At 36.7% G+C, this 15,118-nt stretch overlaps 1 protein-coding gene across 9 annotated transcripts in view; it reads left to right on the forward strand.

Annotated features, from left to right (window-relative positions):
• Positions 1-15,118, forward strand: part of LOC115258575 (ethanolaminephosphotransferase 1) — a 57,455-nt gene that overhangs the window by 32,116 nt on the left and 10,221 nt on the right. For 5 of the 9 annotated variants that reach the window (XM_029858782.2, XM_029858783.2, XM_029858784.2 and 2 more), the window contains 4 exons: positions 5,458-5,714; positions 5,789-5,943; positions 6,016-6,196; positions 6,554-7,100. In XM_029858782.2, coding sequence (XP_029714642.1) covers positions 5,458-5,714; positions 5,789-5,943; positions 6,016-6,196; positions 6,554-6,952 — 992 coding nt within the window. In that variant the 3' untranslated portion in view covers positions 6,953-7,100. Of the gene's footprint in view, positions 1-5,457; positions 5,715-5,788; positions 5,944-6,015; positions 6,197-6,553; positions 7,101-14,329; positions 14,536-15,118 lie in introns of those variants that run through there. The other 4 variants (XR_003893694.2, XR_009997532.1, XM_029858788.2 and 1 more) reach the window with 2 other exon arrangements.

Consider the following 15,118-nt stretch of genomic DNA (forward strand, 5'->3'; position numbering starts at 1 on the left):
GTAAAATTTTTACTAGAACAAACCTCCAAAAACATTTCAAAATTAATTTTAAAACATAGCATTTCTAGACTAAATCGATGATTCTAGAACCCAATTGGGCCAAATTGGCTTTTTAAGCGATGTTGAGATAATTCCATATTCTGAATCTGCACGCCAAACTGAGCCGAAATCCAAATTTTCATGAATTTTGGAGCCCGGAACCTATTAAAAAATCAATTTGAAGTTTGTATGGGAGCGATTTGTCGAATCACCCCTCGTTGGATTTTGTACTGGGTGGAGCTGTCAAGCAGTTGCTCAGCTGTCAAAAGGTGATTTGAATAAATCTTTTTGAAATTGATTTTAGGTATCGAAACAAAGTTCTAAAAATCTGAAAAAAATTATAGAGGTTTAGAAAAAGGTGCTTTTTTGTTTAAAAATATAAAATCATTGAATTTTTCTAAATTTAAAAACCCAATTTGTGCTCAAAATTGCAATATCTCTAGGTACTGGTTTCTGAGATATTTGAAAAAATATGTCGTATTTTGGTATTTTTTGGGTCAGATACCAAAACATGACATTTATTTCAAATATCTTGGAAACCATTGGAAATATCGCAATTTTGAACACAAATTTGACCTAATTAGGTTCTAAAATCACCGATTTAGTCTAGAAATGTTATGTTTGCAAATTAATTTTGAAATGTTTTTTGGAGGTTTGTTCTAGTAAAAATTTTACTCAAACCCTTTGCGCCACCCCTAAATATCAACCGAAATCACTCATTTTTGTACAGCCCACTTATTTCGACTAGTGGATCACTTTTCACAAAGGAAATCATATCCCGGAGACATTTTTTTAAAATTAGAAGCACCGCATCTCCTGCACAGTTTTCTCCTGTCAGGAACTTTGCAGCACCGACGAACCCCTGTTAAAATTACACGTTAATATAAACAAAAAAAAACCGACGAACAGATGTGACAGGTAGGACAACCAAGTTCAAATTTATTGTCCCCGACGCCATGATCAAAAATAGCCAAACACTACCGCCACCTCTATAACGGTTCGCGTTCATTTGATAACTTGACAGAAAACCCCCGTGTGCTTATATAGGAAAAGGTTCGCGTCTGCGCTGATTTGACAGAAGCGATCGCTCGTTTCACTGATCGACCGTTAAATTTGGGGGGGGGGGGGGGGGGGTCCACTTTTGAAACACCACTGTCACGTCGGTTTGTCGGTGTTTGTAGCCCAATGACACACACTAGGTTCTTTACCTTCTGAGTCGGCTCTGCCCTCATCTCGAACCCTTCGCCAATGACCTCTTCCGCCAGACTTTTGTAGGCAGCGCCGTTGCATTCCTTGTCGCGTTTAAGCTCTAGGATCATTTCACCCATACGAGTGAGTCTAATACTGCGCACGTCGGCTCTCAGATCTACGATCTACGAGCTTGCCCAAGTAACAATTATACTTTTGTGGCAATCCTGAAGTAATTTCTAAGATAGAATAATAAAACTTAGCAATAAAGCTCTTTTTTCTGCAAATCTGAGATAAAATAGGCATAAATTATCCATAAGACTAATCTGGCCCACTCTTTAGGAGATCTTCAAAGCTGCTTTTGAAGACTGCTTTGAAACTAGTTGTATTTATGTACTTGCACTGATGATTTATAATAAGAACTTCATGAAACTTTAACAAGAATAGCTTGAGGCATGTTGATCTTTTAGCTGTCTTTCTCAAAAGTGTCAACAGTGCATAATAAATGAAATTTTTCACCTAAGCAAAATGCAGATGCAAACAAATTTTATTTAATGGATGAAATGTTAATTAAACTGCAAAATAAATTTTCATCAAATGGAAATGGCTAAACCATTAAAATTGCCTGATAGATCATTAATGACAGGGAATCAAAATTTTCCGTTGATATGCCGCCCAAAACATACGAAAATAACAAAGCGCTTCAAAAATAATATCAATCATTAATATACGAAGACATAAATTTCCTATAAAAACAAAAGGCTACGCCACTTTTTCAATTCTATCTAAACATGGCTACCGTTCCAAGCGAACAAAACTCTTGCAGCCGCCATCAATTGTTATTACCTTTAATCCAAACCCCCTCAAAACAATGATGAAACCAAGTCACCTTGCAAGAAAGCTATAGCCTTTGTTGAAGATCGTTTTTACTAGTTATGATCTTGAGGCATATTTGTTCGTCTTAAATGAAACTTATTCGTTTTATTCAAGAGTAACAGCCTTTGACAATTGTTTGTTTACGTTTTCGATGCTAGAAAGTTTTCTCTGTACATTTCGCGGTGTTTCGCGTCAAGATTTGTCAATTATATTTTGTTTCCCAGTATTTTTGCAATTAATAATAAAGTGAAACTTACTAAAATTACACTATTTGGCATGAGCTTGAGCAGAGTCACAGTAAGTACCCATTTCATTTTCGATTTGCAAAGCTGTGGCCTGTGTGAGGAACTGGTTGAAGGCAGGACGACAGCAGCCAGCTACTCGCATTTTTGATTGGCCGTTAAATCATTCTTTCGTTGACATGATTACTTTTCAGCACAAGAATGGCTAAATTATCAGTGAGCAAACATGTTTATGTGATAAAATTTGCATGAGAACGCGGTTTTTCAACCAATTTGTTACATTCATTATTTGGATTGAAAAATAGTTCGTTGTCTTATTATTATTTCGCATAGTTCTTGTTACAGAGTAATGGCTCTAGGTCAAGAATAGAAGGCTTCAAGAAGTTTTTAAAGAAGGATCAGTTAGATGAAATGCACTTGAATAAACGAAGCATAAACTTTTAATAAAATATGTTAATGTTCTCTCTCTCTCTTCTTGGCGTAACGTCCTCATTGGGACAAAGCCTGCTTCTCAGCTTAGTGTTCTATGAGCACTTCCACAGTTATTAACTGAGAGCTTCCTCTGCCAATGACCATTTTGCATGCGTATATCGTGTGGCAGGCACGAAGATACTCTATGCCCAAGGAAGTCAAGGAAATTTCCTTTACGAAAAGATCCTGGACCGACCGGGAATCGAACCCGTCACCCTCAGCATGGTCATGCTGAATACCCGTGCGTTTACCGCCTCGGCTATATGGGCCCTATGTTAATGTTATGTGTTGAAAATAACTTCAAATACGCCTTAAAACTTTTTATAAGATTTAATGCTCTTGTAAATTCAGTTGTTTTATGCGCGAATTTCAAAATTAACTTGAAGACAACTTAAAAACCGCAAACGAACGAAGATTGTTTTCTCTTGATAAAAACAACTACAAATGTTCCATGAATTGGTCATGCTGTGATAAAGCTTCCATAAAAATAATCAAATCTAAAAGGAATTGAAATTGTTACTTGGGTGGCGTCGTTTCGCATCGTCCTCACTTCCAAGCACTTGATAACGAGCACGTCGCCTTTCACGCGCTTTGCACCTGCTTTTTTACGCCTTCTTGGTTTTTCGTCCCTGATCTCCTCGACTTGCGGTTTTTTCTTCTTCCTCTTCCTCTTCGGCGAAAGTGAAGGCATCCGTCTGGGTTGACTTCGTAACCTTAGCTTCCGCCAGTTCTGCAGCTGCAGCAGTCTTCACGTATCTCTCGTGGTCTTGTTTGGCATCGTCCTTCGACTTACGAAGTCGCAACAAGGCCGTTTTAAGGTCCTTACTTATGTTGAAATTCGTGGACGCAAAGTCGATGATCTTGCCAAGCTGCTGCTCAGCCACTTCTATTGTAGAAAGAGCACCTTTTTTTAATTGATGGGCCTCGTCAACTACGCTCCATCCAATATCTCCGCCGGCAGGCTAGCCGCGAATGAATCGGAGCTCCCACGATGGAAATGCGTGCGCAGTAGGGCAGTTCAAACTTCAAACTTTAAACATGTCAAAAATTCAAAGCTCCCATATGCTCATTACAATCCTTGGTGCAAAACTAGAGTCCTGTCAAATTTTCAGCTATTTCGGTGGTGATTAAATGGTGGCCCAAAAGCAAAATAGGTTTATATGGGAATTACTATGGAGAGTTTTCAAAAAAGGTTCTCCGCGCTGTAGAACATTAACACATAGGTGAAGTCATTGGGTCAAAGCCGAATTGAATTCTTCAGGCCTCAATAATGAATGTTGCCGAAGACCGCAACTCGTTCCGACTCACGAGACAGAAGTTTTTGATCAATATTCATCCATGCATGCTTAAACAGAAGACCACAGCTCGATCGACACGCTTGACACGCAATCATAGTATGCGTGTTACCTTCTTGCACACCTTGCAGGACATCGTGTATAAAGATGGGCATGCGAGTGAGAATTTGTTTAATAACTTTTTACCCGATTGTCGAAATTGGTTCCGGTCTTCGGCAACATTGATAATCAAGATCTGAAGAATTCAATTCGACTTTGATCCAATGAGTTCACGCATGTGAGAATGCTCTACAGCGCGGAGAACCTTTTTCGAAAATTCTTAATAGTAATTCCCATATAAACCTATTTTGCTTTTGGACCACCATTAAATCACCACCAAAATGGCTGAAAATTAGACAGGACTCTAACTTTGCACCAAGGATTGTAAAGAACATATCGGAGCTTTGAATTTTTGACATGTTTAAAGTCTGAACTGCCCTAGTGCGCAGCTTTCCGCTCCTGACTCCTCACTTCTCCTTGATGGAGACCTAGCCATCCCACTTCTTGCGTTGGGGTTAGCCTCGTCATTATCTCCATGATTGATCCTGATTGATTTGTTTGTTTGTTTTGATTAGATTTCATAGTTAATCCACAGACAAACAGACGTATCACATGGAACAAAGTGCGATTAAAATCATCGTAACAAAAGTGTAATCGCCCAATGCTAATTACGCTGCATTTCGCCAACACACTGAGTAGATGGCGGTAGTGAGCAAACGTCCAACAAGAGCAAAAACGATGCAAGCGCCACGATCGAGAGATTTGCGAACTACAGAATATTTGATTAGTCCGTTAAAAAGGGAAACGATGGGAATTGAATAGAGTGAGACGTCTGTTTGTCTGTGGTGTTCATCCCATGAGTTGAACGTGAAAGGAGGTCCACCGGAGCCCTGCATTAACGCGGTAAAGGAAGAAAATCGGACGGAAATCATTTACACTTTTTTGAATATCGCTACGTTCAAACATTTTTTAAATAAGTCACCAGGAAAAAAAACAACTTATACCTTGACTCTTCCTTTAGCTTTGTACGGGAACCGTTTTCAAAAACACTGCTCCATAATTTAAAAAACAATATTTTTAGAGTAAACCAACTATAAAAATGAATCTAAATCGACTTTGAGGGATAAGGGCTCTTATAAATATCAAAATTTATTGGTCAGCTAGAGAAAACCTAATTTTCTTATAATAGCTGTGATTTTTTTTTATTGAAACAATAATTTATGACTTGTGGTCTGGGTTACAGACTAGCCTGTCTTGCAAATAGTTTGTTACGACCTCGCAGCTCTAAGTATCACCCTCTTCCACAGATGGTATTGATGGAAAACAAGCTCGACGAACGGGCACCAGTGGACCACTGGGAGAACTTTTTGACCACGGTGTAGACTCGTACTCCACGCTACTGATTCCGGTGTACGTATTCAGTTTGTTCGGAATCGTCGATCTACCTCCCATTAGAATGCACTTTGTGATGCTGAACGCTTATCTCAACTTTTATCTGCCACACGTGGAGAAATACATCACCGGTGTGATGTTCCTGCCTTGGGGCTACGATTTCCTTATGTGGGTACGTATCTCTACGGGCGGGAGGAGGTTTTTCAACGGAATCAGGATATTGACGTTTCCGATTGGTTATTCCAGGGTGTTTCGCTAACTATGGCAGCTACGGGTATTTTCGGACCGGAAATTTGGCAGGTTCCAATCTTCGGAGTCAGACCATGTTTGTACTTTGAAATGGCTTTATACGTGTCCGGTCTGCTCACTAGTCATCCCATTATTGCGTACAACATCTACAAGTAAGATTATCGCGAGAGATGGTTCTGAGGGGTGCTTTCAATGGCAATTTTGTATTGTTTTTATCCATGTAGATCGTACCGGGACAAAACGGGCAAGATGCGTCCATTTGGAGAGGCATTCCGACCAATGGTTCCGCTGTTTTTCCTAGCTATCGTCAGCACCATCTGGGCATTCCTTTCCCCCAACAGTATTGTAACCCTGGAGCCACGGATGTTCATTGTTCTTAGTGGAACAGTCTTCTCCAACATCAACGTAAGTATCACATAATCGACCATGTTCACTGAATTTCATTGATGATCAATTGGCATTATTATGTATTTCGAGTCGAAATTTTCGCCCGAACTGTTCTGGAAACATATCCTTGGGATCTACAATCACAACATCAATTGTTTCCGCTACAAACAGTTACTTAACATAAACTACCAGGATGCATTAAATCAACCTTATAGAGTGTCAAAAAATATTGGAAGATAATTTTGAGATATTTCAACCATAAAAATCAATAGGCGTTTTTAAATTTCATGGAACGTTTAAATTTGAAACACTTATAATTTTTTTGTTTTCACTCTGTTTTCTCTACCCGACATCTCAAACTTTGTCTCCACGCAGTGCCGACTGATCGTAGCCCAGATGACTGACACCAGGGCGGACCTCTGGAACGGGTTGCTGAATCTCCTGACGGCGGCCGCCATCGTTTGCATATTCCCCTACCCGATACTGGGTATTCCCGCCCTCTGGCTGGAGTACGAACGGAACATCCTGTATGCACTGGTTCTGGTCGTCACCGTGGCGCACCTGCACTACGGCCAAGGTGTGGTACGGGAAATGTGCTCCCACTTCCGGATCCGGTGTTTCAAAGTAAGCCCGAAGGTGTACGCGCTAGATAGCAGTAGCAATAGTAGTAATAGTAGTAGTAATGGTACTAATAAAAATGGCAGCCACCCTAACCACCGTCATCGTAACCTGGCCGCTGAAAACGGTCTCTCCGGCCGGAAGAAGCGCGCGTAGAGTCGTAGTGTCGTAGAATGTCTGTGTGTCGGTGTGACGACCCACTAACAAGGCTGAAACCGTAATCGATTATTGTTCTGTCGTGCTTGTTCTGTTATTTGTGTGTCGAAGGATGAAGTTTAATGTTTAATAAACGGATAAAAACAGACATTTTTGCTAGTATTGTTTAGTGATTCTCAATCTACACCTTGTGGATCTCACATCAATGGGATACTACTATTTATTTGTCGTTCCAGTTTGAGTTAGTATTTTCAATATTTTGTTATTGCTCGACATAATATAATACGAGGAAATGCAGAAAGTCAAAAAACGAATCAAATGAATACAGTAAAAAAAATCAGATGTGCATTCAGGATTTATAAGATTTATTTCGACAATTTCATCAGAAAGGTATTCTATTTGGCTAGTTTTGCTTTTGAAATTTTTCAGGAATATGTCACCCTTGAGATAACTGCTGAAATTTCTCCTAATATTTATTCCAGAACCCTTCTCAATTTATTTTAATTATTATGCCAGAAATTTTATTGGGAACTTGTCTAGAAAGCACTTCTTAAATTTATCCAGATATTGCTTTAGAAGGTTTTCTAGCAAATCCGCCAAGAATATTAGCTGAAGCTGCTTTTAAAATTCTAGCTAATTTTTTATGAGGTATATTTCAAGAATTTCTCGATAAGTCTCTTTTGAAATATCTGCGACAAGCTTATATCAAAACTGCCAAATGAGTAAAATTCGTAACATTTGATACATACCATCAGAAGTCCCTTCGTAAATGTGTGCACGAATTTCTCTAAACTTTTCCATGATTTCATCATTTGAAGTTCCAGAAGAATTTTAAAGAATTTCATAAAAATTCAAATGTTTCTACCAAAACTGAGAATCAATAATGGAATATATCCTGATAATCAATAAAAAAAAAATCAGGAATGTATGACAGAAATTCTTCTGCATTTTTCTCATAACTCACAAAATTCTAAAAAAAATGATCTGAATTTTAAACAATTGGATAAGAAATTCCTTCAGGTTTTTTTTTAGTTTGGGAAGTTTATAATTTTCTTCAGGCATTTCTCCAAAAGGGTTCTTTAAGTCCATATTGCAGTTTGCCCATGAATGTAACTTCGAAATGTTTCGGAAATTTAACAAAAAAATCTCTTAGAATTATTCCCGAAATTTTTTCAGGTTCTCCTAGTTTTTTTTCATTATTTTTTTTTAATATTTTGTAGAATTTCCTCAGGAACTCCCCTGGAATTCCACAAACTCCTCTCACATGTTTTTCTCCAGAAATTTCGTGTGAAATTCCGCCCAATATTATTCCTAAAAATCTCTGGCTCCGGAATGTATAATTTAAAAATTTAGGGAAATGCACGCCGCAGTCGCTAAGGTATTTTTTTTTTCTAAGTCTTCAACGTTTTGAGGCCTCGTTGTTTACGACTTGGACCTAGGAATTATTCCGGGACATTCTCCGAGAATTTTCACATGATTTTTTTTTTTAAATCTCTCCTCTCTTTTTATTTCTTTCCAACGTGTTTACAAGTTTTCGACACATTTTTTAATTCAAAATGTGGAACTCGCGTTTGGTCTTGTCTAGGACTAAGAAATTAAGAATAACATCTGAAATTACTACAGGAGATTCTAGATTCTTTCAAGTTTTTTTTCCGAAATTTCTCTTGAAATTATTTCTGCGATTCCTCCTAGGATCTTTCCTGGATTTTTTCCGTGGTTGCTCCAAAAATTTATTCTAGGATTTCCTTCTGTGATTCCTCAGGGAGCTCCATTTAAGATTCTTTTTGGAGTTCCTTCAGAAGTTCCCTTTGGAATCCCTTATAAAATTCATAAAAAAAGATTCTTCCAGGAGCTCCTTCCGGGATTCTTTCATGAATCTGGGATTACTTCAAGCATTCCTTCTGGGGTTCTTATGCTAATTCCACCGGGAACTCCTTCTGGGATTCCCCTAAGAAGTTCTTCCGCGATTTCTGCAGGAACTACTTCCAGAATTCTTCTGGGATTCCTCATGAAGTTCCTTGTTCCTGTAAGTTTTTACTGATTTTTCTCCAACAGTTCAAGCAATTCCTAGAAGAATCTCAAAATTAATTTCTAAGGAAATTTCGGAAGAAATCTTTAAGAAATACAGGAACTTCTGAAGTATTATCTTAAGAGATCCAGGATTCTCTGGAAGAACCCCGGGAGTATTTCTTAGAGAAATCCGGACAAAAACTCTTGAAGGAATTCCAGACGGAAACTCATAAGCAATCTTAGAAGAAGCTTCAGGAAGAACCCCGGAGGGAGCTTCTGAAGGAATCTTAAATAAACGTCCGGGAGAAACTCTGGGAAGCCCAGAAGAAACTCCTGGAACAAATTTGTGTATTTTTTTACTAACTTAGAACTTCTAACGGCATTTCTATTGGGATACTTAGTAAAAATGTCTGAGAAGTGCCTCGTATGAATTATTCTGCGATTTTTATAGATTTTTCCTAAGATTTTTTACAACTAGTTTTTAGGTACTTATTGTGAAGGTTTTCCAAGCTCTTATTGTGAAGTGTCTCAGCAAGTACCGCTGAATTTCTTTCAGCAATTTTTTAAGGAATTTGTACTGCACTTTGTCTATAAATGCCTCTAAAGTTTCATCCTGGACATTTTGGAATTTCTGTTTTTTTTTTGCAAGGTTGAACAAGTCCAGAGATAACGTCCTGTGAAACTCTTGTATGTATATCTACTAGCTGATTCTTCCAGAATTTCAATAAGATTTTTTAGATTTTTTTTTTGATGTTTCTCGAGAAATTCATAATTTTTATGCGCTTCTTTAAAAGTATTCTGAAGTGTTGCCAGTCGCTCTTTCGAGATTTTAAAGAATACTTTCTAGAATGCTTCCACGGTAACTGCTTTAGAAACTTCTTCAGAAAGTAGTTTAGAACTTTTTTCAAGAAGTTTTGATTTAAATTTATATTGCACATCATCCATGCTAAAATATTTGAAGAATTCTGGACGCAGATTATCTACGAGTTCCTCCAGATTTTTTCCGAGAACTTTCCTAGGAGTATCTCTTGGAGTTACTGTATGTATTTCTAGGAAAAACTCTATTCGTTTCTCTGGAATCCCCAAATAAATCTTCCCCACATTTCTCAACGATTTTTTTTTAGATATTTCTCCTGTAGTTTCTTCAGAAAAAAGACAAGTCAAAAAGTACTTCTAAATTATTTTGATCATTATCCGACCAAGCGGCGTTCAGCCAAACGACACAGTCGGCCAGATGGCATTCGGCTAATTGGCATTCAGCCAAATGGCCGGACACCCGATAGTGAAGGATAAAAAATAAAAAGATTATTAAAAGTTTCTTATGAAGTACTTTGGTCAGAAATAGCATCATAGCATATCATTTGTATTTTTTTTAAATGCCGGACACCCGATAGTGAAGGATAAAAAATAAAAAGATTATTAAAAGTTTCTTATGAAGTACTTCGGTCAGAAATAGCATCTTAGCATATCATTTGTTTTTTTTAGATAATTTGTCGAAGAGAATTATCTGAGCCACATTCTGAAATTCACCCAATAAAATATCTAGTACTTAATCAGGGGATTTCGAACTGGATCCAAAAGGGATAATCCAAGAGAAATATCTCATAACATTTTTAAATAGCGTCTTTCAAAACTCCTGCGTTTTTTAAATATTTTTATTTCTGAGTACTTAATACATAAGTATTTAATTTACAAGCAATCTCTACACTTAATGAAAACAGGAATATTTCCAAAAGTTTTCCTGGGATTTTTCAATAAATATACGTAATAGTTGATTGTGTATTAATGAAGTTTTTAGATTTTACCAACTAGTCCTGTAATAAATCTTACAGAAGATATGAACTACATATCATATTTTTTTAGGGAAACAAAGGTTATTTTAAAGGTTTTTAACCTAATATTGTATTTTTATAAGGAAAGTATAAAATATTCCAACAGAATTTATTCGAAGGTACATACAAGTGTATTTGTTCTCTTGCTTTTTGTCCTAATTTTTTTTTTTTAATTTCTTCCAAACTTTCTCCTGACTTTTTGCATGGATATTTCTCCACAAATAACTTCATATAAAATTTCTCCTGAAACTCTGTATAAAAAAAAACTAAAATGTTTCGTTAGCAATTTTTTCATAAAATTTGTCCTTCAAAAATATCAATTCCTCTGGGATTTTCACAATGAATTTTTTTTCTAGCTTTTTTTAAGAATACCACCAAGAACTCCGAAACATTTTATGGGGAATTCAGAGAAGATGTCAGGATGAATTTCGGGGAGAAAAAATTAACAAAATCTATGTGGAAAAACTCATGCATTCCTTGGAAAATTTTCAAGGGAATTTTCGTATAAATTTTATCAGCTTTTCTTGAAGCAGTTCCAGGAGAAGATCATTGTAAAGTTATTTTGTTGGAGGAATTTGACTTCAAAATATGCAACAAGTTGTGAATATTTTAATGATGATCAGAACTTACTAAATATCAGTTTTGATACATTAGTCCACGGTGCTCCCCAGACCGTTATTATAAAATAAAAATCTCCATCCAATCGGTGCCCACCATTCGTTTTCTATGGCTATCCTGCATGTCTGAACAAAATTTAAAAAAAAAATATAGGGCCCATTTTTGAGTTACGCCCTTTTAAAGGGCGTAAAGCCCAATATTCAAAGAAAAAATCGAAATATTTAGTACTTAACCATTTTTTAACGATTTTGATGAAATATTTTCTTGAAGAATTGTATTGCATTGAGTGTTAGATTTGTTTAGCATAGTTTTTTGTTGAAATAATTGAAGTAAATATGACGTTTTTGTGAGTTGACATAAATAAAAGTGTATTTATATGAAAATATTTCAATAATATGTGTAACTTCTTAGGTTCAAATACGGTAAGAAAACATGAATGTATATAAACAAAAAAATTAAGTAAATGAAAGGAAAGCTCTTAAAAAGAGAAATTTAGCATAACATGTGAAAAGGGCCTAAGTGCTTTTTGTAAACAAACACGTTTCGATCGCTGTAGGGCCCAACTGTATCCACGAATATCTGCACCCTTTACCGATAGCCCGAAGATTGCACTTTCGGAAATATCATTGGCGTAGCTAGCTTTTTCTTTTTTCTTACTCACTCTCCTAAATAAACATGAGAAAGAGCGGGATGCAAGAGGGAGCCTGTGCTCCCTCTTTCATCCTTCTCTTTCGCGAGGTTGTTTAGGAGAGTGAGTGAGAGAAAAGAAAAAGCTAGCTATGCCAATGTGAAACATGTTTACAAAAAGCACTTAGGCCCTTTTCACATGTTATGCTAGAAACGATATAATGTGTGTTTGAATAAATGGAAGAAGAGCTGTTGTTTTAAGCCCTTTACATACTAGTTTTTATCGCACATGACAAAAAAACGAATCAATTCTGTATGAAATCATGAACATTTATAAATTTTTTAAAATAATTACATCTGATCAGATATGTATTGTATTTGAAAACCTTATATTTTGTATAAGAATGTAGTGTATTATAAATAATAATACCTACACTGAATGCCGCTTTACGGTGATAAAGACTACAAAAATGTGTGTAAATTTACTGTTGGAAAACATGATTATCACACCACAAACGCTTCCTGGCAGCGTGTTGTCTTATTTTTTAAAACCTATGTGGACATGAGATGCAATTGAAGAGACTTAGAAAAACGATAATGCCGAAGCAAATCTGTTTATATCTCATTTTTTTTTTAAAGTAATATCTTTATATTTGCGCGGCTCATTTCAACTTAGGCGTTGTCCATAATCTACGTAAGGTATCATAGTACTTAAAACCAACCTTCCTATTTTGTTAAAACATAGTCGAGTAGCCTTGAGTTGTTTTCAACAGTGAGCGAAAGTCTCTTTCCACCGCAGCACCTGTGCAACCGCCCGTACGAATAGCGCGCGATTGGGTTCGGCACCGATAGTAAATTTAAGCACATTTTTGTGGTCTTTATCACCGTAAAGCGGCATTCAGTGTAGGTATTATTTTTTGTAATACACTACATTCTTATTCAAAATATAACGTTTTCAAATACAATAAATACATATCTGATTAGAAGTAATTATCATTAAAAATTTATAAATCATCACATATTGGTGTTCATGATTTCATACAGAATTGATTAGTTTTTTTTTGTCTTGTGCGAATAAAACTAGTATGGGCTTAAAACAACAGCTCTTCTTCCATTTATTCAAACATACATAATATAGTTTCTAGCATAACATGTGAAAAGGGCCTTAGTGCTTTTTGTAAACAAACATGTTTCAGAAAGTGCAATCTTCGGGCTATCGGTAAAGGGTGCAGATATTCGTGAGTACAGTTGGGCCCTACAGCGATCGAAACGTGTTTGTTTACAAAAAGCACTTAGGCCCTTTTCACATGTTATGCTATTTTTTTTCTTTTTAAGAGCTTTCCTTTCATTTACTTTATTTTTTTGTTTATATACATTCACGTTTTCTTATCTTTTTTGAACCTGAGAAGTTACAAATATTATTGAAATATTTTCATATAAATACACTTTTATTTATGTCAACTCACAAAAACGTCATATTTACTTCAATTATTGCAACAAAAAACTATGCTAAACAAATCTAACACTCAATGCAATACAATTCTTCAAAAAAATATTTCATCAAAATCGTTAAAAAATGTTTAAATATTTCGATTTTTTCTTTGAATATTGGGCTTTACGCTCTTTAAAAGGGCGTAACTCAAAAATGGGCCGTACGATTTTTTTCAAATTTTGTCCAGACATGCAGGATAGCCATAGAAAACGAATGGTGGGCACCGATTGGATGGAGATTTTTATTTTATAATAACGGTCTGAGGAGCACCGTGTAGTCATTTCGGCGAATAAAAAACACATCATTTCCCTATCCCTCCATATGCATTAGGGTCATTTTTGACCCACGCTGTGCACTAAGTCAGTGATCTGTTGCCAACGGAATGCATAAGGAAGGTTAAAATAAAGAAACTTGAGGCGCCGCAATTAAATGAAAATGTAGTGTAAAAAGTTATGTAGTGAAAATATCGGTTTACTTTTAGATGTCTTATGTACTCATTTGAGGGCATCCATTATGCTCAAAGTTAATAGAGCTTCATATTTTCCCGTAGATAAATGAGAATCCTTCATTGATGATACTAGGTACTAACTAAATATATCCACTATGTCTGCATGCGTCCCCGCCGCTAGTTGTTCCGTGTAGTGTGTTTGCCTAGCTAAAGGCGATTTGCGTACTGGATCGCGACTATCGACAGCCGAATTAACACACTTTGTTTTGTATATTTTCAACCATGTGCATTCGAATGCATTCATCTTCCAACAACCACCACCACTACATACCACGCAACTACCACCACAGATACCAGCATACGGTAAATCATCAGCATTACTAGGCTACTAAAACCCAAACTCGCGAATCTCAAATCTCGCACATTAGCGCGTTGTTCGTACCACGTACCATCACGACTTGTCGGGGGAGCATAGTACTACACCAACAACCACCACAGGTCCATAGCTGATAAGCCATCACCACCTCCCGCATCATCGCATCGGTGCAGAATTAAGGTAACTGTATGTATTAGGTATAAAGTGCATGCGAAACGTGAGAGCTTCGCTCTCAGCTAACACCAATCCGCGAACGAGATGTGCCTCATTTGGGAGACTAGCAACTGAATCGTGTAATAGACCTTTCCTCTGAAAAATATTTCAGGTGAACATCCACATAAAATTTCATGTAAACGATGTAAAAACAAAAACGTATAAGTGGTTCGAGCCTTCCAAATAAACGAATAAGTAAAAAACATCCACATATGCACAACACTACTTAAAATAAGGAACTTCAAATGCACGGACAGAAATGTTTCCTGATTCATATAACCTTTTTCATAGTTCGTTCAAGCTTCGGAGATATTCTTGACATAATTGCTTCAAAAGATTGATTCATAATGATTTCATGTCTGCATCAAGCATATATTTCGTTAGAATCAACATCATTGAACATCAACCATCTAATGCTTAAACCAAGCATATTTGTCATTATTTTAACCTCTTGCTGACCGAGACTCCTGGCTGCTGTCTACCCCGTCATTATTCGTCATGGCGGCGGCGGCGGCAGTCCAAACTGACGACAACGTTATTGTCGTCGTGG

Source organism: Aedes albopictus, chromosome 2 (genome assembly GCF_035046485.1).
Source record: "Aedes albopictus strain Foshan chromosome 2, AalbF5, whole genome shotgun sequence".
In the NCBI taxonomy this organism is placed as follows: domain Eukaryota; kingdom Metazoa; phylum Arthropoda; class Insecta; order Diptera; family Culicidae; genus Aedes; species Aedes albopictus.